The sequence below is a fragment of the Brassica napus genome, chromosome A9, assembly GCF_020379485.1.
Source record: "Brassica napus cultivar Da-Ae chromosome A9, Da-Ae, whole genome shotgun sequence".
Lineage (NCBI taxonomy): Eukaryota > Viridiplantae > Streptophyta > Magnoliopsida > Brassicales > Brassicaceae > Brassica > Brassica napus.
The window spans coordinates 4439666-4466159 of NC_063442.1; the positions used below are offsets into that span (position 1 = coordinate 4439666).

The 26494-nt window shown below is 34.3% G+C and overlaps 5 protein-coding genes across 6 annotated transcripts; 4 read left to right on the forward strand and 1 right to left on the reverse strand.

Moving 5' to 3' along the window:
- Positions 1 to 3715: 3715 nt before the first annotated feature.
- BNAA09G06020D lies at positions 3716 to 5034 on the forward strand. The gene is made up of 2 exons (XM_013805659.3): positions 3716 to 3994; positions 4142 to 5034. Exons 1-2 carry the CDS (start codon positions 3938 to 3940, stop codon positions 4817 to 4819), a joined length of 735 nt encoding a protein of 244 aa, XP_013661113.2. The 5' UTR covers positions 3716 to 3937; the 3' UTR covers positions 4820 to 5034.
- A 2432-nt stretch (positions 5035 to 7466) lies between these two features.
- LOC106366102 (21 kDa protein) lies at positions 7467 to 8309 on the forward strand. Its single transcript, XM_013805660.3, has one exon. The coding sequence runs from the start codon at positions 7586 to 7588 to the stop codon at positions 8183 to 8185; it is 600 nt and encodes a 199-aa protein (XP_013661114.1). The 5' UTR covers positions 7467 to 7585; the 3' UTR covers positions 8186 to 8309.
- An 11135-nt stretch (positions 8310 to 19444) lies between these two features.
- Positions 19445 to 20902, reverse strand: LOC125577990. The gene has a single exon (XM_048740216.1). The coding sequence runs from the start codon at positions 20900 to 20902 to the stop codon at positions 19445 to 19447; it is 1458 nt and encodes a 485-aa protein (XP_048596173.1).
- A 395-nt stretch (positions 20903 to 21297) lies between these two features.
- On the forward strand, positions 21298 to 23396 carry LOC106364098 (NAC domain-containing protein 101). Of its 2 annotated transcripts, XM_013803738.3 has the most exons (3): positions 21298 to 21436; positions 22049 to 22223; positions 22389 to 23396. In XM_013803738.3, the coding sequence occupies exons 2-3, from the start codon at positions 22064 to 22066 to the stop codon at positions 23222 to 23224; spliced, it is 996 nt and encodes a 331-aa protein (XP_013659192.2). In that variant the 5' UTR covers positions 21298 to 21436; positions 22049 to 22063; the 3' UTR covers positions 23225 to 23396. The 2 variants fall into 2 exon arrangements, with proteins under 2 accessions (XP_013659192.2, XP_048595436.1); XM_048739479.1 differs by lacking the exon at positions 21298 to 21436 and having other exon boundaries at positions 22025 to 22223.
- Positions 23397 to 23824: 428 nt separating this feature from the next.
- LOC106366103 (40S ribosomal protein S20-2) lies at positions 23825 to 24769 on the forward strand. Its single transcript, XM_013805661.3, has 3 exons — positions 23825 to 24019; positions 24228 to 24341; positions 24456 to 24769. The coding sequence occupies exons 1-3, from the start codon at positions 23908 to 23910 to the stop codon at positions 24596 to 24598; spliced, it is 369 nt and encodes a 122-aa protein (XP_013661115.1). The 5' UTR covers positions 23825 to 23907; the 3' UTR covers positions 24599 to 24769.
- Positions 24770 to 26494: the final 1725 nt, after the last annotated feature.

A 26494-nucleotide genomic window follows, 5' to 3' on the forward strand; every position in this document is an offset into this window, starting at 1 on the left:
AATCGACCTATACACATTTTAAGAAAGTTATAATATTTGCTTAACAGAAATTTTCTTAATTTTCGCAAAAAAACATGTTTTCTTATCCGTAGAAGACACCTTCTACACTGTGTAGAACAATGACAAAAGTTGAGAATGCAATTTCTACTTCATGTAGACGTCCGAGTAGTGTTTAGATTTCACATTCCAAGAATTTTAGAATATTTCATAAAAGTAGAAACTGCATTACGGAGAAAAGTAGATATATTTACAATTAGTAAAATTCGCATTCCCCATATTTAGAATTTTAATTAAAAGTAGATTGTTTGTTCTAAAAAAAAGTAGACGAACTTGTATAATCTAAAATTCGTTTTCTACTAATTCATTTTCTGTAGAAGACAAAAACTAATTTTAGTAGAACATAATTTAAAATTTTTATTTATTAAGTTTTTTATTTTGTGTATATGAGTGTTTTATTAATTGCTTATATTTTAATAATTTTTTTGATTCATGAAATTATTTATTTTATTAAGTTTCACAAATATAAAAGATAAAATAGAGACAAAATAGATAAAAATGGTTTTATACTAAATGGACAACCATGCTATTTTTTGGTCTGTTTTGACAATTTTCTCTTTTAATTTTTACGTTCAAGTAGTATTAAAAACTAAAAAGACAAAGGAGCCACCCATCAAATTCACCCATGATAGTTAAAAAAGACCTTAATAAAAGATGATGTCTCCTGGAAGGTTGAAGCAGAATCTGTAGCCACTCACTGTTCTCTATCGTTGTCTCCTCCTCAATGTTATCCCAATCCCACGTTCTCTTTATTTTTATTTTCTTAGTTTGCTATTTTAATTAGGAATTCATGTTTTTGTATCCCAGTCTTTAAATTGGTTACTGCCATTTACAATATTCAAGATTTTGTTATATTTTTCAATATCTATCTATATATATAAAGAAATGTTCGTCTCTCTCCCGTGAAGCCACGTCATCAATTCGTGCGTTCTGGGAGTGACACGTGTCCCATTTTATATTTAGAGCCAAAATAAATGAATGCAGTTAAGGGTAATTGAACCCAGCACCTCTAGCACTGGTAATTTCTCTTAGAACCACTAGGCTAAAGTCACTTTATAAATATATGGCCGCGAAAATACTTATTATCGTATCAGCTGGAAGCCAATGCTTCTTCTGCTTGTGGCCAGGGCCGACTCTGAACTGACGTCAAGATGAAGATTGTGAAGTTAAAAACTTTGCTCAAAACATTTTGCAATGTTTCCAACATTTATAACTTGATGCATATAATATATATCAAAATACATTTGTTGTACACGCTTTTATTAGTTTTGCTTTTAAAAGAAGGTATTTACAGTTATAAATGTTTTGTGCCAGTGAAGTAATGGTTGAAAAATCTCTATACATATGTCATTTTAAAATAACACCCAACTTCTATATATAGCCACTACATATGTCCATGTTATATTCTAGACTAAATATTTTCTCTTTTAAAAATATAGAAAACAATTTTTTTAGTCTACAAGCAAATGTTGTAGAACAAGTATGCATTATACAAAATAATATATATTTAAAATCCATACACAAAAACATAAAAGTTGTTATAGGCCTCTTTCTGACACATGCACACTCCACTATGAATAAGAATTAAAAAAAACAGTATTGTCATCAAACTTTATCACAAATCCACATTTGTACATCTATAATTATGAGTTGGACAATTAGTTAATTTGATACAATACCAAAGCAAGAATAATCGAAAAACAACTATACCACCGCATACTAATAAGTAACACATAACAGATAACCAAATTCTTGAATCTTAAAACAAATTTCAACTCGAGCATTTAGTGAATATCAAATTAACTAATATTCCGCCCGTAGGGCGGGCCGACCCTAGTTATATATATTCTGGTGATTCGATTTTGGTTCGTATATAAGAAAATCTATGAAGACTTTTCTGAGATATGTCGTAATGACCATCCCGCGCATTCATGTCTATGTCTACTGTTTTAAAATGTTTTTAGGGTAAATCCTCAAAATTGTTTTTTTTTTTGCTAAAAAAAAATCATCTATAATTATTGCAGTGCATGCATCGAGCTCCAATTATAAGGACATACAACACATATTGTTATTTAACTTCAAATACCATATTTCAAATATTATTTTTATTGGTAAATTTGAAATTTTTATTTATTATATTTAGTGCAAAATATTGTGGTCCAAGTGCAACTCGAAGAAGATAATATTAGTTGATATGAAATTTTAGATTTTTGAAACAGTTCAAAATCTTTCCGGGCACTGGACCAGTTCGGTCTGGCCAAATTTATTTCCAATACCCTTATCTTGATAAGGTGTAAAGCAATAATAATGACAGATGCATGAAACTAGTTCAAGTGGAATAAGACATTATACTTTGAAGTATCTTCATCAATTGCAAGAACATGTCTCAATAAACCCAAAACTATTCTAACATTTTTTCTGAATCATATCTATCACCATGGGACACTATGGCTCCTTGTGTCTTTCGATTCAACACATCCTTCACGACCTTTCTGTAACTGATCTCATTAGTAGCAATCACCAGTTTGATATCTCTACTTCAAAGTACATGCAATTCTATTGATCATATATATGTTTCCACTAAAATTTGATTATGAATGGTTGCTACAACACGACGAATTGTAACCATTTAATTTATATGATATTATAAAGTATGTTTCAGCATTAATATAGCTTAACATTATTTCTCAGTCTTGGTTAGCACAATGATTAATGCATAGTTAGATTAAGTGTATATGAAGCTTCATGGAAACCCGTACGAGAGAGGACGGTCACTAGATTGTACAATCAATAACTTAATTATATACATCAATTAATCTAAACCGTACGTTCTCATTAATTTTGTAAAATCGAGAATCTAATCTTGTAAGAAAAACTGTAGGTTTGTTGCCAGAACAAACATGGACCCATGTTCTATATGTCCCTAAGATGTGTTTCAATCTTAATTCACTTCTTTGTTGCACTATATTTTACAACTTTCATTTTATATATTTAATCTCATTGAGATCTCCGTTGCCTCTGCTGCACTAGACATTACAGCTCATTGATCCTTATAATTCAAATTCTGTTTTTCTTTCTAATTTTTTGTTAAATTAATTGTATTTGGGTATAATACGCGTTGAAATCATCTAAACAGATAAATATAAATGATATTATATGAATATTAATTTAAAGTTTTGTTCCTAAAGATGCATGTTAGCATGTTCAAACATCCAGATGAATGACTAACATTTAAGCCATTATTGCTTTTAGAGCGTTCTTATGTTGCCTTTGTTTAAGTTACAATATTTTTTCCATGTAAACAGGTGTATTTACTTAGAACAATCATTACCATAAACTAATGCGTTTTTGAAACATATATAACAACAAAAATTTTAAAATCGTCAGTATTATTGCATGTGGTTTCCTTTTCCTATCACGTATATCTTGGGACAAAAATATTTCTAGTTGCGATTAAGAATTGAGATCGATGCACGTTGCCAAAGTGGGTATTAATTATTAAACGCCACTAAAAACAACCTTTGAACATAGTCTAATTCCATTTAGAGATCATAAGGAAAAGGAACATTAACAATGACAATAGCTGATTAATCTCTCGACAATGAGACAACCTGATTTTTAATATATCTGTGTATAAGATAATACCATATTATATACGCATGTTGAATACTATTACAACTTGACCAAATTTGTTCTCTTCTCCGTCCTTATATTTATATCAAAAGAAAAGATTCATGGAACTGGACCAGCCTGTTTGAATCTTATCCTGTTCACAAATCTCCCCATATATAAATAAAGACCCTTCACCAAAACCATCATCAACCACTTTGAAACTTCCTAAGCAAGAGATTGAGAGAAACCCGATTTTATTTCTAAGAAAATGGCTTTTTGGTCTGCTGAGAATGCTACTAAAGCCTATCTTAGTACATTGAAAACGGTAAGAAATTACTTCTTTGTATATTCGAAAAAATTATAAGATCTCTCTAAGCCTAATTTAATTGGGTTTTGTTTAAAATATGAAATGGATCGAGTTTTTTTCTTCTTAATTTAATGTCACATTTTGACATATATGTGCATTTTCCAGGATCAAAGATCAAAAGAACCGAACGTGGCTGAGTTCATATCAGCTCTAGCCGCCGGAAACAACGCGAGAAAGATCGCCGTGGCTTGTGCCGGAGCAGCAAACACTGACATACTCGTTGCCCTGATCGCTGCCGCAAATCAAACGCGTGGTCAAGTGGTATGTGTTTTACGTGGCATCGAAGAACTGATCATATCCAAGAAAATGTTGGAACCATCAGAGATTCATCATATTCACTTCGTAGTGGGAGAATCTAGCGACAACAATTTAATCAATGATCATTTCGGTGAAGCTGATTTCGTCCTCGTGGATTGTAACCTTGAGAACCACCAAGATATCGTTACAAAGATCGTTAATCACCATGAAGAAAACGCAAGAAGTGACGGTGGAAGCGGTGTGGCGGTTGTGGTAGGTTATAACGCGTTTTCGAGAGGATCTTGGAGGTTTAGCGATGGGAGGAAAACACAATTTTTACCTATAGGTGGAGGGTTGCTTGTGACGAGGGTGAACGATAATGGTAATTATAATCAGCAGATGATGATGAACAAGAACAATCACCATCATCGTCACCATGACCGTGTAAGAAAGAGTCATTGGGTGGTGAAAGTTGATAAGTGTACAGGAGAGGAGCATGTGTTTAGGGTTAGGGTTCCACGAGGAGAAGCCATTATTGAAGCTTAATTTAAAGCTTATACATATTATTGGGCACGTTAGAGCAAAAGTCACCTCTGTGATGGTTCAGACGAGTGAGAGTTAGTAAGAAGAATAGTTATTTGTATAAGTAATTAAAAGGAGTTTTGATTGGTGTTGGAGTGTTTTGTTTGTATGAAGTTTTATTTATTTAAGACTTCTTTTTCTTGGAAGTGTGAATATGAAGAGTCGTGTTTCGTTTTTAATTTCTTTTGAATTTTGGAATTTGCTTTTGTCATTTCTTAAGCATGTGTACACACAGAGGGATTCTTCATATTTTGGATGGTTAGCAAATAAAAAATGCACATCCGCGAAGATGGCATCTGAAACTAAAACAATGAAATTAGAACATTTAGTTAATTATGGTGTATTTTACATATATGCAAGCAAATGTATTTTTATATTTCGTTTACAATATCTTCAAACTAGATGTAGATGTATATGTACTATATATATATATATATATATGTATATATATATATATATATGTGTGTCAGTATGCTTATGCTCTCATCTCGCCTAACGAGATATATGCTCATTGCTTTTCTTTTTTTGTGCAACCAGATATATGCTCATTGCTTAAAACCATCATAACAACATTTTTAGATTGATGTTTAATGCTTATCAATTTACTTTTATAAGTCATAGATTTCAATTTAGGCGTGTACACAAACTAGGGGGCATTCAATATTTTCTAATAGAATAAAAACAAGTTAAGAGTTAGGGGTCACTATATATTGACAAACAATGATCCGTTTGCATGCATTGTCACAATCTGCAAGACAATGATCAATCACGAACGACACATTACCCATAACCTTTCCTCTATCCCCATGACCACCCCATTTCGTCTATCCTTCCCCACTGTAAAAGAAAATGATTTACACTCATTTATACTACTTTCGTTCCACAATAAGTTCACTGTTGCTATTTAGTTTTATATTTGTTGTAACAATATCAGTCTATATTTTATTGCAGATTTTAAACGGAATACACATTATATTCCTGCCATTTCAGATTGTTAATTGGAAAATTTTTATGTGTAATAATGAAAAGTATAACAAAATTTTGTGTGAAAAAATTAAATATTATTTATAATAAAACAGATGTAGTATATATAAAAGTTCAATCAAATCAAAATGAATTTAACAAAACATCATCATTAATTGAAACCTCTTAGTCAAGTAGTTTGACCAAAAAATTAACTAATGATTTTGGACTAAGAGTTTGAGGTTTAATTTTCGATAACAAAATGTTATATATCAATGAAAATAAGCTTACAAAAATTAATGGTGTAGTTAAAGTAAAATTATTTATCATAATTCTAAAAATAAAATATCACACAAAAATAATACAAATAAATTTCATATAGTAGAATTTCATGTTAAAAAGTTATTTTCTAAGTGTTCTCATTATTTATGATAATATTTATTGATATTTACATGACAAGAAACACCAAAACCAACTTCAGTGAATATATATGCAAGATTTTTTTTTTGGAACACACATATATGCAATATTACATTAAGTAATTTAAAAGAAAAACAATTGTTTGTTGACAAAAAGGTTGTTGTAATGAATTGGGCCACATGTCGATGGAAAATGAATTGGGCTACATAGGCACAGACCATATAGTAGTTTCAAGAAGATTAAGAGACCCACGTCAAAAGCCCAATAATTTTCTTCAATAGTAAACAGGATGATTCACTGAGAAAACCTGCCAGTTTTTGAGAGCGACAACCGTTACAATAAAATTATTCATTCATTACAAGCACCAATTAACCCATCTAAAAATCTCAAACACATATGTATTTACCAAAAAAAAAAAAATTTGGTTAACATTGACTAGACTGTTTTTTGTAAAGACACCTATATGACTTGACATTACAATACAACTTGATATTTCAGATCACGTGGTACTGCTTCTACGAAATTTAGGATAAACATTGTGATATTTTGGGAGCAGACACAATGATATGTGGCCAAAATGGAAATCTTGAAGATAACAATAGCCACATGCACTATTTAATTACGACTACAAGGACAATTAGAATATTAAATGTTTGGGGAGTTACGTCCACAATTTGGTTTCAACGATCGATCGACATCTTTTAATCCTTTAATTGATTTTTGTAGTAATAAAAAACCTGTAATTGTTTTTATAAAGAAATACATTTGTGTTTCATATTGCAATTACAAGTTGTAACAAAGCATTTCATAAAAAAGGTCTTACTGAATTCAAATACATCATTAATAAATAATAAACACAAACGTAATTACACTTAAATAATCTAGACCTACCATTTAAAACGATAAGTCAGGACCATTGGATAGTATCAAGTGTCGACTCCATTTGAATCTGAAAGAGACCACGAATTACCCATAGTGGTATACTAGATCATTCCAAATGTGATTAATGCTTTGTTCCAAATGTGATTAATTAAACAATTTAATATGTTTGTCTCAAAACTACAAACTCCTTACGCACAATCAGTGTCTTAGACGTATGTTGCTTTCACATGTTAGATACTTCTTTTTTTCTCTTCCATTTTCCTTTATAAAACAAAATATCTTCATTCATGCAACCAAATTCCCACTTGCATATTAAATAATTGTGCTTAAATAATATCATCTTTTTTTTTTTTGCAAATATCATATAATTTCTCTATATAAAACGTCAGTTACATAGAACACTTCAACACATATATATCATCACAACCATAATATCATAAAGATCATAACATATATTTTAAAGAGATGGCTGAATCTTTTAGAGCTACTAATCACTTCCTCACATCTCTTCTCATAACCGTAGCCATAACCATAACCACATTCAAGTCGGTCCATACAACAGCAACAAACACAGAGTTCGTAAAATCATCATGCACAGTCACAACATACCCAAGACTCTGTGTCGCTTCACTCTCAACTCATGCCAGTCTCATCCAAACCAGCCCCAAGCTCATGGCTCACGCTGCTCTCAACATCACATTAGCGTCAGCTAAAGCCACATCAGTAATGATGGTGCGTCTCTCAAGTAGTAGCCAGCTCAAGCCGAGAGAAGTCTCGGCCATGAGAGTCTGCGTGGAGGAGTTAGGTGACACGTTGGATGAGCTTCGAAAATCGATTGGTGAGATGGGTCAGCTAAGTGGCTCGAGCTATGAGGTATACATGAGTGATATTCAGACATGGGTTAGTGCGGCTCTGACAGATGAGAACACGTGCACCGACGGATTTGGAGGAGATGACATGAATGGGAAGGTTAAGATTTTTGTTAGAGAAAGGATTTTGGTTATTGCTCATTTAACGAGTAATGCTTTAGCTTTGATTAATCACTTTGCTTCTATTCATGGTTAGAGAGACTGAAATATTTTTAGTTTATTTTTATTGAAAGTTTCTGTTTGATTTTGTGTGTATAAAATATATTCAAAGTATGTATTCGTCTGTGTATAATAATAATTCAATGTGTGTGTTCTTACGATTACTGAATCAATAAGTACCAAATAAAGTGTTTCCTGAAAATTAAAAAAATGATTTTTTTAAATATTTTCCAACAAAATATCTATACTTTTTAATTTTGTCAACAATAGTTATATAGATGCATCATTTTCATAGTTATGTAGAAAAAAAAAACACTTTCCAGTTAAGATACTAATTCAGTTCATTCAAATATCTTCCACTAGTGTTTTTGAAGTTGTACATTACATTGATCTTAATCAACATAGACTAGTATACATGCATGTACATAGAAAAAAAATATAATTCATGAAGAATCAATATGATAACAAAAATGCATTATTGTTCAAGTATTGTTTACAATAAAAATTTATTTTATTAAATTTTTATATATACATTTATGCTTTACTTGAAATAATACTATAAAGTATTAGGAAACTCACGTGAAGAAAAGTGTCTTTTTCTCCCACTTTTGTTGAATAATGGCAGACCAACTGCTTACGGTTGTTAGATTTTACACATGGAATCTGTCTTACACAATTCACACTCAGTACAGTATTAGTATCTTTTCAGGTTCAGAATTTTTGTTTTTAAATGATAAATGTAATTTACTATACTACAACACATTTGCAAGCACTTTACAATAAAATGCTGATTCGGGTTAAGCATTTTCAACAAACCAGGTTTAGTACAATTCAAAAAAGATCTCCCAGACTGAACCACAATACCAAACAAAGCACGAGCGTCTCTAAACTTCTTCTCTTCACACAAAATATAAATCAACCAGGTGTGACTAACGAGGCCAAAAATCAAGCCATGTCTTTAACTACTTTAATTGCTTCCATGGTCAATCTAGAGTAACAGAGAGACTTATATAAGATTAACCGGCAGAAGCATTCTTGTTATCTCACAGAGAGTATCTAACATCCCAACAGCTTCATCCAAGTGACCATGACCGCACAATCCCTTAAACAATCTCTTGCAACACCAAATCCTTAAACCACTTCCTCTCGCTTTGACTTATTCAAAAATATAAAGATACGCCTCAAGATACAAAGCTCATCAACTACTAAGCTACAAGCGTTGTTACTAGGAACATAACTAGAAGCTAGCACTCTATCTAAATCTGCTCTGGCCTCATCAAATCTCCTTAACTTAACCAAACAAAGAACCATTGTGTTCAAAACCGACGAGTCAGGAACATTACCGTTTCTTTGTTTCTTTCTAAATGTGCTTGGTACACTTGGTCGGTTTAATGCGTACTTGATCGAATCGGTACACTTGGTCGAATCACTTTTAGGAATCTAAACCGGTTTTATTATTACAAATCGAACCGTTACTAAGCTGTTAATAAAATACTGTAATAACTTTATTTCAATCCGTGACACGTTAATAGTTGCAATCTATACTATACTAAAAGGGAGATATAAACCCCTCTTAGAGTGTCCACATCAGCATATATAATCATCCAATCAGAGAGTCCGAAGTTGCCACGTCATCTCATTTATTTTTTCGTAAAAAATGAAAAAAAAATGCAAAGGACAGGATCGAACCCGGGTTAGTATGACATAAATATAGAGCATATACCGCTAAGCCATTGAAACTTTCTTGAACACATATACAAGAATCACTAAATATGTAATCACAAACTCTTATGTACATTTACAATAATATGAATTCAACTTTCAAGACTTCGATATTTTGTTTTGTAAAAAAAATAAGAAAGTGACTAAGCTAATATATTCTTTGAAAGTGTGAGAACATTGACAAATATGAAAAAGCATAGATTTTTATTTTCGTGACAAAGTTAAGACTTTTGTAAAAGTAAGTTTACATAAGCTTGCTTTCCCCGATTCTATATACACAAGATTCTATATACACAAATAAATATAATATAACAACATAAGCTTGCTTTCCCCGATTCATATGAAAACTTTTTAAGTTATCCACCAAAGCAAATTAATTAAATCAATCAAATTGTTAGAATACAACAAATTAATATATAATTTTATTTTAAATTAAATTATTTAAAAGTGTATTTTCATTAAAAATAAAATAATAAAAAAAGTAAAACTGATTTGATGGTAATTTTTATGACATATATATATATATATTATGTGAAAGAAATATAAGCTTAATATGGAAAAAAATCTTAAATACAAAAAATCCTAAAATTAACAAAAAAACTAATAAAAATTAAACTATGATATCAATTGAAAGCTTTTTAGACAATATTAATAAAATATTTAAACGATAATTAGACAAATTTAATTTTTTTTGCCAGCCAAAAGTGTATTATTAATTAGCATCAGTTATTTCAAGATGTTTAAGAAATGATGGACTTAAATGATATATGAACTATGAATAGTAGTACTTTGTAAAGCTGACTTAGATAACACATCTCCACATCATTTTCAATCCTTTTTGATGCCTAAATTCAATTTCTTCAGAGCAGTTATTCTACAAAAAGATTGTATGAGATATTGTTTTGATATTCAGATTTGTTTCTTGAATGTTAAGAAGATTGATAACTGTAAAAATATCTCCTTCGAATATTATATGTCTATAACCGAATCTCCAACATGAGACAACTTTGTTTAAAAAGTAAATAATTTTATTTTGCTTATATTATATAATAAATATATATTATTTACTGATAATAAAAATATAATTATTCATCTATCACAAATATCTATGCAAATATGTGAATCAAGTACTACAATCAAACAACATAATGATTTCCACAAAGAAAATTTAAAAAATATATTTATGTTATGTAGTCTTATTTTATATTCTTTAAATAATGTAATACAATATTATACATTATTTTTTTAGAATTGAGAAATACATATATATCAGTTAGACAAATTAAGCAATAATTAGACAATTTTGACTCTTTTTTTGCCAGCCAAAAGTTTATTATTAATTAGCATCAGTTATTTCAAGATGTTTAAGAAAATATGGACAAAAAATAGGATGGACATAAATGATATATGAATTATGAATAGTACTTTGTAAAACTGACTTAGATAACACATATGCACATCCATTTTCAGTCCTTTTTGATGCCTAAATTCAATTTGTTCAGAGCAGTTATTCCACAAAGAGATCGTATGAGATATTGTTTTGATATTCAAATTTGTTTCTTGACTGTTAAGAAGATTGATAACTGTAAAATGTCTCATTTGAATATGATATGTCTATAACCGAGTCCCTACATCAGACAAGTTTGTTTTAAAAGAATATAATTTTATTTTTCTTATATTATATAATAAATATATATTATTTACTGATAATAAAAATATAGTTATTCATAAATCACATAAATATCTATGCAAATATGTGAATCAAGTACTACAATCAAACAACATAATGATTTTCACAAAGAAAATTTAAAAAATATATTTATGTTATGTAGTCTTATTTTATATTCTTTAAATAATGTAATACAGTATTATACATTATATTTTTTTAGAATTGAGAAATACATATAATATCTTATCCGCGCGTAGCGCGGTTAAAAAATCTAGTTACAATAAAATCTCTATTTGAATCAACAATATTGATTAATTTATCAAATATTAATTTTTAAATATTTACTGTATATTTTCATTTTTCAATAATATCTACCAACTAGAACTTTTATCTTTTTACCAAAAGAGGTAACTACAAATATATCTTAGTTTACTTCTTAGAAAATGTGTATGAGAGTTATAGAAACTGTCTGATTTGAGAACATAATTAATACATCGATTCCATATTAAATTAAGTACAATAATTCCTGTCCTTTATTTGTTCTAATTTCATATATAGTCATATGATTAATAGCTATACGTATCATTATTATTAAGCGTATGATATTTTCTAAAATAAGAGAATAAGAAAATTATAAGAAAAATGAGGGAGTTCTCCATAATAATTTAGAATTATAGGCAGGAATGATGACAAGTTGTGAAGGAAACGTATTCACAAAGTGCCAATATATGAAGCAATAAAAGTAAAAGAGGTGTGAATATTTTGGCAATTATTTACACTTGAGTTGATTTTTTAGGGATAATTATACTCTCTTTATTTTATTATAAGTGTTGTTTTAGGTTTTGGCACACGGATTATGGAAACAATTAATTTTGTACATTTTATGTAAAAAAATATTATTAATTATATATCTAACCATATTTCAACCAATAGAAAAATATATTTTGCATAAAATTAATAAATTTTGCATTGAAAATCGAAAACAATACTTATTTTGTAACAAATTTTTTTTTTCTAAAACGACACTTAATATAAAACGGAGGAAGTATTATTTACGACTCTTGTGCACGGGTAATTTTAGCATCTACTTTCTTGTAACTAAAGACAGACACTTTGATTGGTTTAAAGCTTACAAACAAAATAAAAACATAGCAACGTTACGAAAATGCTGCAATAATGCTCTTCATTTATGTTACTCGTTGCATGTCAATAATATGATTATTGAATAAAAGTCAATAATATCATGCCAACATTGCATTGCAAGAAAAGGTTTAATCAGTACACTAGAATAAAGGGTCAATCATGTCTAAGTCTTACTCTTAACACACTCTTGAAGATCTAAATTTTCTATTATATATTAATATATTATGATTTGCTTTAACAAGACAAAATCAAACTCTAGTCCCTATGATTTAATTTGTATGTTTGTTGTCGTCATACCCTTATAATTAAGCTTATATGACCATGAATACATTTTGATGGTGGAATTCCGCAACTCAACAATCAACCAATCATGAAATAATAGAAATTCACACGTCATCATCTGTTCTCTTCTTCTTTTGATTTTCTTTCGAATATGTAATTATAAATGCTCGCCACTAATTAATCTTCCAAGCATTTATTCTACGTAAAATTCAACGAGAACAGTCTACTTTCCACCGTTCTGGTCTTCTTATACTCGTTCGATTGTTCAAACGCGCGAATTCATCAAACAATATACTAACTCCTCTCTGTCTGCAAAATCATAACCATTAACCAATATATAATTATTATCGCTCTGGTCTCTATCAAAACTTGCTCTGTTTTATTTCTACACTTATCACTAGAGAGAAGAGAAAATGACATGATGAACCAAAAGAGAAAATAAAATAAGTGGTTGTATTATACTCTTGCAACAATTCAAATCCATACATGTGCCATGTCATGTATATGAGGTATCATCCAATAGAATGATAGTAGGTTACACTAAGGCCCACTTATTAGACCGGAAAAGAAAGGTAGTTCGTTGGCCATGGACTTGACAGTGGCTAGGACCACGTCGGCCTCAGATCCAATCATATACTTGCAAGTAGGACCAGCCCAGCGGCTTCAGCTACAAGATGATTTGGCGTGACTTTACCGGTTAGGATCAAACCAATTTAACCGATTGCTCTTCAAGCTGCTTTGGGCAAAGAAAACGTGTGATATGATGGTTTTGTTTATATAATTATCACTTTTTCAGTTTCCTGAATGTAAAACTTATTAATGTGATTAGTACAGTCGGTTTGTGGGTCTCCTGACTCTCATCATCCAATGAGATAATCTAAATGTTTATTTTGGATACAAATATACAATCAACCGTACTTGTTGATCGTGTGAAATGGTTCTCTAGAGCAAAATGTTATGCTCGAAAAAATTACTGGAAATGTTTCATACAGAGCCAATCATTCAAACTCATCGTTTAAGCTCTACTATTTTATTTTATAGTATGCATGGATGTGTCTACTATATATATATACTGTACAATGTAAACAGGGCCGGCTTACAAGGGGGGACAAGCGGTGCGACCGTCCCGGGTCCGAGTCCGTGTCCCTCCGTGTAATGATAAATAAGGGGTCCAATTTTTTATAAATCTATATTTTTATATATAAAAAAAATTATAAATACAATAAATAAAATTGAAAAGGGCCCAAAATTATTTGATATGTATATAGTTTTATTTTCATTACAAAATATACAAAATATTATGGATTAAATTTTAAAAATATTTTAAACATTATCTCTATATAAATTTTAGAGAGTAAAATTTTTTTTTTTTGCCCTAGGGCCTCTAGAAGTGTTGAGCCGGCCCTGAATGTAAAATACACCCCAGTAAATGAGTTAGCCATCCATATAGTGTAATATGTACGTATTACTCACGAAGATAAAGTGTTAATGTATATATGTAAAAAGATACTAAAATGATATAGAGATTGCAGGAATAATCATAGTGTTTGTAAGTGGAGAGTTGAAGATAGAAAGCGTACTGCTGAACCACCTTTTTATTTTATTTTTACATAAATAGAAATTTCGCAGACATATGAGAAAAAGAAAAAAATGCCATCAAAAAGAAAACAAGAGAAAGTCTAGCATTAGGTCATAATAATTCACCATAAAATCTAATGATCTATATGATCCTGTAATTTCTATGATCATTGCTTTATTCGAGATTTAATCTATCAACCCCTGAACGTAAGAGTGTATGACGTCTTTAACAATTAAAAACTCGGTTAAGTTTTTGTCAAGCACACTGTATATAGTTATGTTGGGCGAAACTAAGAACCTCTCCTCATCGAATGAGGACTCAGTTGCGTGGTATTGATTCATCTGAATTCGATGTACCGCTACAAAAGAAAATTTTGTTTTGTTGATTGAAATCACGAATTAAAAGACCAACGTGGTATGAGTATACGAACTGGGCCAGCACCGAAGGCGATAAGGAGCTTTTTCATCGCGATGATGTTCCCTGTGTTATTACGTAACCACTCATGTCAAGCCACGTTATTTTATTACTGAATTTCTTTATTTATCTTACTGTTTTTTTTCTTGAATCACATTTTCCCCCTTATAATATCACATATAAAAAGTGAAAACTTATGCAACACTTCTTCAGGTAGAGAAAGAGGAAGACAGTGATAGCTTTTTTTTTGGTAGGAGGCAGGAGACATGAGTCTCCTACTTTTTATTCAAAAACTAGAAACCAAATTACAAGCAAATTTGCTGAGGTCTAGACACCCCATGACAATCCTCCAACAAAACAGAAACAACATTTTCTGGAACAACCTCAAATAAATGAAAACCAAAAGGTAAAGAAAACGCATAGTTAGCTAATTCATCTGCTAGATGATTAGCCTCTCTATATATGTGAGAAATTTTGACTGACCAGTCTCTTGATATGAAGCCATAGCACAGACGTACTAGGAATGACAGAGGATTCGAATCTTGGATCCCTGTCTTGAGAAAGCCCACAACGCTTTCAGAGTCAACCTCCACTTCCACTTTACGAAATCCACGATCACAAGCGATACACAGTCCATAGTATACTCCCCACAATTCCGCCAAAGTAGCTGAACAAATGCCAATGTTAAGCGCAAAACCTCCCTGCCACATCCCGCTCTCATCTCTCACAACCCCACCAGCCGTAGCAAAACCAGAATGCCCTCTAGACGCTCCATCGGTATTCAGTTTAACCCAACCATTAACGGGTCTCAACCATGATATATATTTCTCCACACGTTCTCGGGCTACCACGTGCTTTCTAAGCTTCACATTAGCACTTATCACCTCCTGAGCTTTATCTTTCAGGAATTGAACTCTATCTCGACATTTTCCTTCCTCACCAAAGACGTAACCACATCTCCATTTCCAACACCACCAAACTGTTAGAGCAAAAAGCGTAGGCCATAAGTCTCTCTGTTCCGACGTCTTCCTCCCTAGATTCTCAAACATCCATTCCATAAGAGTTTGGTTAAAGAATCTTGGTTGTTTAGATGGTGGGACCGTTCGCGTCCATAACCCCGAAGCTGCAGGACAATCGCGAAGAACGTGAAGAATAGTTTCCTCGCCGCCTTTGCACAATGGACACACACTATTCTCAGTCATGTGTCTACGTTTGCGTTCCATATTTGTCATGATAGCTTGATGCGCTACCAGCCATAAGAAGACTCGGACCCGTTCTGGAGCAATAACACGCCATATCTGACTATAAAACTCCTCCATATTCGGTCTCAGCTCAGCATCTCTAGTCAGAGAGGCATAAGCAGACGTCACCGTAAAAGATCCATCTTTGCTTCCTCCCCACGACATTCTATCTTTTGCTCCAGTGACCTCATCCACTACTACGGAGGCCAGTCGTAGACGATTTTCAATTGACATATATGGTTCAATCCTTTGAAGTGACCAACCATTACCACTCTGCCAAAGATCACGAACCCTTAGTTCCAATATCTCTTCAGGGACATCAGCCACACTCAACTCAGCCAATGATTCATTTAGCAGCCAATTGTCCTTCCAAAAACGGACCCGGCGACCGTCTCCAATAACCCAAGATAGCCCTGGCACTACAACCTCCCGGAGACTCAGCACCACACTCCTCCAGGTCGGGGACCAAGTTCCCTTAACTATCAACCATGATGGATCTTCTACCTCGCCTACTTTGAATTTATGTCGCAGTATCTTAACCCATAAGCCCTCCTGCGTATTCAATAACCTCCAGCCCAACTTTGCTAACAGAGCAATATTCATTTCTTTCGCTAACCGTATTCCAAGTCCCCCTTCAGTCTTTGGTTTACAGATTTTTTCCCAAGAAACGAGATGCTGTTTTCTGTTGCCCTCACTACTTCCCCAGATAAAGGATCTTGCAATCTTGTCTAACCGATCCAAAGTAGCTATCGGGAGGGCGATCGTACTCATAGTATGTATAGGGATAGATGAAAGAACAGACTTAGTAAGCGTTATTCTCCCCGCTAAGCTCAAGAATCTCCTCTTCCATCCAGCAAGTTTGGAAGAAACCTTTTCAATTACTCCCCCAAAAGTCTCCTTATTAATCCTCTTCTGCAAGATAGGCATTCCCAAGTACTTGCCCAACTCTTTAGTTCCCTTTATACCGCTCTCACTGCTTATCAAGTTTGCTAAATCCCGATGCACGTTCTCAGAGAAAAAGATCAGGGACTTTTCAAGACTAACTTTCTGTCCAGAGGCTCCACAAAACCTCTCAAGAACTTTGCGAATCACCTTAATCTGCGATACTGAGGCTTCTGCAAACAGGATGAGATCATCCGCAAAACATACATGTGATAGTGCTGCCCCCCCCCCCCTCGAGAGCTTAATCGGTTTCCACTCTTTATTGGCAACTGCAAACTCAATTTGATGACACAATCTCTCCATACAAAGAACAAATAAGTATGGTGACAGTGGATCACCCTGTCGAAGTCCACGTTGAGGTGTGAAAGCTTTTGTCTTCTCTCCATTCCACAGTAAACTCATTCCCGGGTTCATAACACATTGCATAATCCATCGAATCCACATCTCAGGTAGCTTCGCTGCCCTGAGAGTATCTTCTAAAAAGTCCCATCTGATTCGATCATATGCTTTCTCAAGGTCTAGCTTAAGGAGCATCCAGCCTCTGCGTCCCTTCTTCCTTCTCATTGAGTGAACAGCTTCCTGGACCACCACAATGTTATCAGTGCTAAGTCTGCCTGGGATGAAACTAGCTTGCGCTGGACCAATAAGGTTGGGCATAAGTTTCTTCAATCTCAGCACCATCGCTTTTGTTATTGTCTTGAACAGAACGTTACATAAACTGATAGGTCTGAATTGCATAATCCTCTCTGGCTTGAGCACTTTTGGTATTAGAACTAGCATTGCATCATTCATACCCGTGGCAAGGACTCCCGTCTCAAAGAACTCCAGCCCACATCTGGTTACCGACTCCCCTACTACCTCCCATGAATCTTGGTAAAAGATAGGTTGGAAACCATCTGGTCCTGGGGCCTTGAACTTCCCCATAGATCGAACCGACGTTTCAATCTCCTTTGCCAAGAACGGCTTCTCCAAAATCTCCTTCTCATCCCTTGTAAGTTCAGTGAAACCTTGCTGAGGAAGTTTCTCTGTTACCAAACTAATATCCTCTGTTGAGTAAAGTCGTTTATAATATGCCATTGCCAGCTTTTCCAACTCTTCCGACTGTTCTATCCAATGACCATCTTCATCTTTCAACATTTCGATTCTATTCCTCTTTCTCCGCACAACTGTACTTGTATGATAGTAATTTGTATTCCTATCACCAAGTACTATCCATTTCTCCCGCGACTTTTGATACCAAAGAACCTCCTCCTGCTCAAGAACAACATCCAATTCCTTCTGAACTGCAGCTTCTCTTAATAACAAATCATCCGTTGGATCCCTCTCCAATCTCTCCTGTACTTCCTTAAGATCTTCAAATAGTTTCTCCTTACGGTATCTCACATCTCCGAAGATCTCTTTATTCCATTTCTGAAGCTTCACTTTCAATGATACAAGAGCATCAGGCGTGCGTAAGTCTCCATTCCAAGATGCCAACAGTAACTCCTTAAAACCCTCGTGTTTAAGCCATGCCGCTTCAAATCTAAAGGGTCTCCTCCGCGGGTTACTTCGTCGCTCTGGCTCTAGTTGCACATAGAGAGGTCTATGATCTGATGCTAGAAACGGAAGATGGGTAACTACTGCTTCCTGCCGTCTTACTCGTGTTTGAGCACTGCACAATACTCTATCTAAACGTTTCGCCACAAGATTCATAGTCTCTTTACCTCGTCTCCACGTAAATGTATCTCCTCTGAACCCCATATCTACCAGAGCTAGCTCATTTAACCACTCTCCAAAGGCTAGAGAATCCGGTGAAAGCCTACCATTTCCCCCAGATCTCTCATCCAACCTCAAAATAGTATTAAAATCTTCACCTATCAAAAGCGGTTCATCGATAGTTTCCACCACTCTCTTTAATTGACCCCACAATCCACTCCTGCGACTCACTGTGGGGGCAGCGTAAACAGCTATTAAATTGATCACCTCCAACCCAATCTCCACACGTGCGTGAACAAATTGTTCTGATGATTCCATGATCTGTAGGCTCCCAGCTTGACTTCTCCACAACAGCCAAATACCCCCTCTTTGACCAACAGCATCAACACAAAAAGAATTGTCAAAGCCTAAGCTTTGGCAGATCTTCATCGCTTTCTCCCCTCCCGCATGGGTTTCAAACAGCGCAAGGAAATCAGTCTTGAACTTCTTCAGAATATACCTAATGGAACGTCTGAAGTTAGGTTTATTTGCCCCCCGGCAATTCCAGAATATACAATTCATCATCATCTTAGTACTGATTATGACCAGTTGAACTACCGGGGTACCCCGTCATGCGAGAGTCAAGCTCCCTTCATCTCCCTGCGAGTTGGACACCGCAGTAATCTGTCTTTGCTCCGTTTCACTGATGTTGCTCTCCATTGGATTATCCAGAGCTTCATCTCGTAACTGCAAAGGTCTGGGGGTAAAACCACTTCCTTCCACCACCTCTCTAAACGCACCACCGGCTCTCCCTACTTCAGCTTTCTCCACTCGCAATCTTTTTCCCGACTCCGATAGACTGATCTCTCCTTTCGTCGGGCCAAAAATCAAACCTCTAGTGGGCCTATTACTTAACTTTTTGGGTTTTCCTCTCGCTCCCTCTGCCATTTTCTTATTTCCGGCCCATTTCTCCTTATGACCCACTTTTGAAAGATTCATTAAATTCGTTCTCCCGCCAAAGACTAGAGATTCCTTCCCTCGCAAGGTTTCCTCCTCTTTGGTATTTTCAATATTCGAATCTTGATTCTCCTTATTTTCCTCACCAGACCCCATAACTTCCCGTGATACACTCAGATCCGTATCCATCTCCAAACTGCCATATTTGTTAGACAACGAAATATTCCCGGTTTCCTTGCTTCGTGGGGTCCCCTGGGGTTTCCGGTTTGCCTCCCCACTGGTTTCACCGATCACGTTCTCCACCGGTCGAGGCATCATCTGTGTTCCTCTCCTTGGAATTCTTGCCGGAATAAACCCATCTTCCTGCACTGCCTTATCTTGTCTTGTGGTAGGTCTAGTACTTGGTTGTGATGCTACCTGTATATTCAGGTTAGCCACTCTTTCCGCAATAATCCTCGGACATCCATGAACCAAGTGACCATAAATTCCACACTTTGAGCAAATATTAGACAGACCTTCATAAGCTACAAAATATCTCTCCCCATTGATTAGAACAGTCCCTTTTAGAGGCTTGGCGAGGTTCACTTCCACACAAATTCTCGCAAACCTTGCTCTTTCAACGTTCAAAGTGGTGAGATCCACTCGAATTGGCGTGCCCAACCCTTTTGCAATCCCCATGAGAATCGACCGATGATAAAAATTCACTGGGATATTAGCCAATCTGATCCAAACCGGTGTCGTCACAATATCATCCTTTAAGGGATCAAACTCCGGCGACCAAGCCCGTACCATGAGGTAACTACCAAAAGCCCTCCATGGACCACCCGTCAACGCCGTCAAGTACTCATCTTCCCTTTCGAAACGAATCATGAAGAATTGTCGGGGTAGATCCATTACGTACATTGCTCCTTTTGGGTTCCATAGCTCCCGTAGTTTCTTACTTAAGGCCGAAATCGCGACATTCCTTCCCAAAACCCTAACCACCATACACTGCTTCCACATCCCATTCATCGCTTCCAGCACCTCCTGCTCTATCGTGATGGATGGTTCACCGTCTTCTCCATCCGGAAACTCCACTCTGAGCCTCTCTGTCACAAACAAATCATCAATCAAAATCTCGGGTACTGGCATACCCCCTCCATTCGTGCCCGCAACCTTTGATGCATACGAAGCCCCCCATCTGGTGGCTCTCCTGGTGGTCTCGCTCTCTCTCCCACATCCATCATGGTCGCATCTTGGCCTCCCAAATCTGGGCCCCTCTCGTTGCCGCACAAAACCCTAGAGTCGCTCTCCATATCACTTTTAATTTAATAATATAGTAAAGACTTAAATGTGAAGACAGTGATAGCTTAGTTATAATTAAAGACCCCCAAAATCCAAATAGATTCTTGTTAATAAAGTATGAGAGAAAAACACATAAATTAAAATGAGGACATTTCCTTTTGCATCATGAGAGTTTTTGTCTCTATTTACATTTATATGCCTATAAATATGTGTAAATATAAGCCTAGAGAATCCGCCATTATCGGAATACTCTTAAGTCTTTCATGACCTCAACATAAACAAGACAAGACGCTTTTGTCTTTTTGTCTAAAATCTACGAAGAACCAAAAGGAGGAAAAATTGAATATTCTGATACATCTTGCAAATAAGAAGAAGACTCGAGTAAGTTTATTTCCGTATAGAGAACCATTTGTGATTTATAACTCTCGTGATGTGATCAAATCTTATATAGTATATCAAAAATGTTTAACCTTCGTACGAGATCTTGAGTTATAAGTACAACTATTTTCTTCTTTTTCAGAAAAGTACAACTATTTTCTTAGACAACTACAGTGGGTTTCTCCTCCTTTTAATGGAAAAGTTTGTATCCTTATATTTCACGTATGACATTTTTAATGTTGTTCATGGTTATTTTTCGTCCCTTTAGTGACATTTTCATCACATGTAGAGTCAAATAGGAAAGAAATAAAAGATAGGAAGTAATTATTGTTTCATTCACTAAGATTATGGAAAGTTAACTACTAGTTTGAAACCATGCATACTATGATTCTTGTTTTTTTCTTTTTAACATTTATGTGTGGAAATTCAATCTAGATATTATGAGTATATCAAATGTAACATTTTTTTCATAATGAAATGATACTTTACCCATCTTTACGTGTGTGGAAAAGGAAGATACATCTCTATGTAAACTTATTTGAATACTTACTTTAGTTACATGCAAATCTTTACCGATGATAAATAAAGTATATGTTACAAATTGCCACATTGCAGAAAGAAAAAGATCAAATGGAGAGTCTCTCACACATTCCTCCCGGCTATCGATTCCATCCGACCGATGAAGAACTCGTAGACTATTATCTTAAGAATAAAGTTGCATTCCCTGGAATGCAAGTTGATGTTATCAAAGATGTTGATCTCTACAAAATCGAGCCATGGGACATCCAAGGTATGTGTGTCCTTGCATGGTAACATACTAGTTGTTAAGGTTCAGATGTTTCTAATTCATATAATTAATTGATAATATATATGCATTGCATTGCCTCGTGTTCTTTATATGTTAGATATTAATTCACATTTTGTTACATTCGGTAATGTCTTTTTTAATATGCAGAGTTATGTGGAAGAGGGGCAGGAGAAGAGAGGGAATGGTATTTCTTTAGCTACAAGGACAAGAAGTATCCAACAGGGACACGGACAAATAGAGCAACAGGTTCGGGATTTTGGAAAGCAACAGGTCGAGACAAGGCCATATACTCGAAGCAAGAGCTTGTAGGAATGAGGAAAACACTTGTGTTTTACAAAGGCCGTGCCCCAAATGGTCAAAAGTCCGATTGGATAATGCATGAATATCGTCTTGAGACCGATGAAAATGGACCCCTTCATGAGGAAGGATGGGTAGTTTGTCGCGCTTTCAAGAAGAAACTAACAACTATAAATAACAACAATCCACAAACAATGATGGGATCATCATCAGGGCAAGACTCTAATTGGTTCAGGCAGCAAATGGATGTTGCTAATGGTAATTACTACCATTTTCCTGATCTAGAGAGTCCAATAATGTTTCAAGGCTCATCATCATTACATGATAATGATAATAACCATTATGGTGTTGTACTAAGCAATAACCACGAAGCACCAAGCGCATTAATGCAACGAGATGATGAAGGTGATCATGGTCATATTATTACTAATGATGATGCTCATATGATCATGATGAACACAAATACTAATCATCATCATCAACCAGAACTACCCAATGATGATCATAATGATCAACTTATGGACTGGCAAACTCTTGACAAGCTTGTTGCTTCTCAGCTAATCTTGAGCCAAGAAGAGGAAGAAGTTAACCAAGATCCTCCATCTAATAATGTTTCGAATGAAACATATAATCATCTCTCTGAAGAGAAACCATCTTTCTCTTGGGCTCAAAATACACACACGTAAAACATGTGTGTAAATCGGAAGGCATATATGATATATATAATTAATTAATTGAGGGTCATCATGCTTGCTAATTATATTTTATACCAAACTGTTTTTATTTATTTATTATGTTACTTTTGTGTCAACCGGTGTAACTTTAGTTTATAAAATATATAAACACAACGTTTTTTTATAAGATTGTAAGAATAATGACACAAGCAGAATCAAAACATATGCAATCTGATAAAACTGAGACTACAAGTTTGGGAACACAAAGGGATAACACATGAACTGCTAAACACACAACACACTAAAGAAGACACAATAGACAAGACTTGAGAGATGTGTCTAATACACAGACACACCCGCTATTTTTCTCTCTTCATAACAGTCAAGAGTCTCAAAAAACTTGGGCAAACTAAAGAAGGCTAATTAGTTATGTTAGTTACAAAAAAAAATAAAAATAAAGAGGCTAATTAATTATTGCCAGCCACAAAGGGCTCAGTTAAAAGGCCTAACGTAATTTCACTAAGCCCATCTAAAACACTTTGAATGATTGGGCCTCACAAACCCATTACACATTTAGGGTTTTTGTTCTAAAGTCTTTAATATTTAAAGGTTAAAAGTTATTTTCGTTGCTTTCATCGCCGCCTTCGTCGTTGTCGTCGTCCCGCAAGTTTCTTTCACTTTTGAATTTTGAAAACATGGCGTATGCTGCAATGAAGCCCACGAAGGCTGGTTTGGAAGAGCCACTCGAGCAGATTCACAAGATCAGGATCACTCTCTCCTCCAAGAACGTCAAGAACCTCGAGAAAGGTGTGTTTTAAAATCTCTTCCTTTTGACTTTGATGATCTTAATCGTCTCATTTTAGCAACTACCGACTTGATGATCTTAAAATAGTAGGGTTCATACTATTTTAAGAAACCTTGTAGATGAATCAATATAAAAGAGTTTAGTGTTTAGTTTAATTCGAACAGTGAAGTAGTGTGTGTTTGATGTCCTTATTGTTGTTTGGGTGTGTAGTGTGTGCTGATTTGGTTCGTGGAGCAAAAGACAAGAGACTCAGAACTAAGGGACCAGTGAGAATGCCCACCAAGGTTCTTAAGATCACTACCCGTAAAGCTCCTTGTGGTGAAGGTATATAAAACTCCCAGATCTTCCATTAGTGTGGTTAGACTTATAACATGCGTGATTAAGCATAATCCCTTTTACTAAGAAACTTCAACACTGTTTTTTATTTTTTTGTAACAGGAACCAACACGTGGGACAGATTCGAATTGAGGGTTCACAAGCGAGTGATTGATCTCTTCAGCTCTCCTGATGTGGTGAAGCAAATCACTTCCATCACCATTGAACCTGGTGTTGAGGTCGAGGTCACCATCGCCGACTCTTAGATTTCTTTTTTTTTTTCTGCAAAAGACAATCTCTTACACTTCTTGTCTCTTGGGGTTGAACTGGTGTTAACCAATGTTTTGTTGTAGTGAAGCTTAGCTCCTGTGTTTTCTTAGTTAAAGGAGATTTTGTTTTATCCAGCCTTCATTTTCATCTATCAAAGGATTTGATCATATTGTTTTGTTACGTTTCTCTGCACCAAATTTTAGATTTAATTCGTTGTTAAATGCAAGTTAAAAGTTCATCTTCTGAATCTCCTGCCTCTACCACCACCACGCCCGACTCTTCTTACTCGTCCACCATGTCCATTGCCGTTATAACCAGGAGTCTTCATGTTTTCAGGCAACGGGAGGATATGATCAACGCACTTCCTGTAGCTAAAATCATCAGCAGAATCATCTTCCCTAACCAGAAAGAAGCACCTGCTTTTCCACATCGGGTGTGTTCTCACTTGGAAAGCTTTGATCTCTCCCCCCCAATCTTCGCGTCAGGCTCAGAATGCCCCTTCCTTCTTGATCAGATCTAGCAACACCATGTGCTGAAAAAATGAGCAACCAAAAACATAACTCAGTCCAACAAGTTGAGTTAGAAACTGTAATATTATAATTTTAACCACACTAAGACCCCAAAAAGGTTTGTAATTCCAAACACAAGCCACTATGAAACATGATGCTCTCTTACAAGTACCTAAACACATTACATAATCTTATATCCACAGTCATTATAAACAATCAATAAAAAGAGACGAGATAGTTTCTATAAAAATCACAACTTTGATCATAGAAAATTGATAAATCCTTGCATAACCCAATATACTCAATCAAAAAAATCTTATTGAAAAACTGAAACTTTACAATTAAAAAGAACAAAGAAAAAAGAGGAGTCAAACCACTCATATGCCAGCATTAAGCATGCCCGTTAGCTGTCCGAATTAGGTTCGGCTGGTTCGGATTTCTTATACTATGCTCATAAATCTAATTTGATTGAGATTTTTTTTTTTTTTTGAAAGAATGTTAAATTTATTCAAATAAAACAACATTTTGTACAAACTAATGCATGTGAAAACTAGAGTAGTTTGAATGTTTTAAAAGCAGAAAATAAAGATAATTTTATATTCTCTTGTCTCGAACCAAGCCGCCATTGCTCGGGTCAAGTGCTTCCCACCTTTTCCTAGTAAAGAACTGATTCTATTTCGAGTTTGTTTGTCAATGAATTTGACTAAAATCCATGGAGTGGAGGCTTCTGAACCGTGCCATGCTTTCTACCATTCCTCTCCATCCAAATCGTGTGACTCGCAACTTGGAAAACATACCGCATCAAAAACAGTTTGTATGTGGTAATTTTTGAATTAGTTTAGATTCATTTTTACGGATTTGTGGATTCGATTCAGTTATAATAAATGTGCAAAATCATTTATTTTATATTAAATAACTAATAAAATGGAATAAAAATATCTAAAATATATATAATTAAATATTTGTTAAATGACTTAAAATAGTTTAATATAATGCAAAATAACAAAAAAAAAGCTATGAAATCTCTAAAATACTACTCCTTCTGTTCCTGAAAGTATGATTTTTTAGATTTATTTTTTGTTCCAAAATGATAGATTTTTAAAAATTTAAAGGTACTTTTAGTAGTTAATGTTGAAAAGTTGTATACTTTTAAAAAATATTAATTGAAAGTATTTGAATTGGTTGAATATTATTGGTTTATATTTATTAGAAAATGTATAGTAAAATAAATAATAAATTCAATTGTAAAAAAATAATTATTTTCTTAATATGCGTGAGTACTCTAGAAAATCTTTATTTCGGGAACAGAGGGAATATAAAATATCTAAATGACCTTGACATGTGTACAAAAATAATAAATTTAACTAATTTGACATATTTTCT

Bases quoted from the DNA above. Each gene is read 5' to 3' on its own strand.
- LOC125577990 (XM_048740216.1), bottom strand. From the start codon at position 20,902: ATGCCAGTACCCGAGATTTTGATTGATGATTTGTTTGTGACAGAGAGG.
- LOC106366102 (XM_013805660.3), top strand. From the start codon at position 7,586: ATGGCTGAATCTTTTAGAGCTACTAATCACTTCCTCACATCTCTTCTC.
- LOC106366103 (XM_013805661.3), top strand. From the start codon at position 23,908: ATGGCGTATGCTGCAATGAAGCCCACGAAGGCTGGTTTGGAAGAGCCA. The intron at 24,020-24,227 runs GTGTGTTTTAAA...TTGGGTGTGTAG, and splicing joins CGTCAAGAACCTCGAGAAAG to TGTGTGCTGATTTGGTTCGT. The intron at 24,342-24,455 runs GTATATAAAACT...TTTTTGTAACAG, and splicing joins TAAAGCTCCTTGTGGTGAAG to GAACCAACACGTGGGACAGA.
- BNAA09G06020D (XM_013805659.3), top strand. From the start codon at position 3,938: ATGGCTTTTTGGTCTGCTGAGAATGCTACTAAAGCCTATCTTAGTACA. The intron at 3,995-4,141 runs GTAAGAAATTAC...TGCATTTTCCAG, and splicing joins ATCTTAGTACATTGAAAACG to GATCAAAGATCAAAAGAACC.
- LOC106364098 (XM_048739479.1), top strand. From the start codon at position 22,025: ATGTTACAAATTGCCACATTGCAGAAAGAAAAAGATCAAATGGAGAGT. The intron at 22,224-22,388 runs GTATGTGTGTCC...TTTAATATGCAG, and splicing joins CGAGCCATGGGACATCCAAG to AGTTATGTGGAAGAGGGGCA.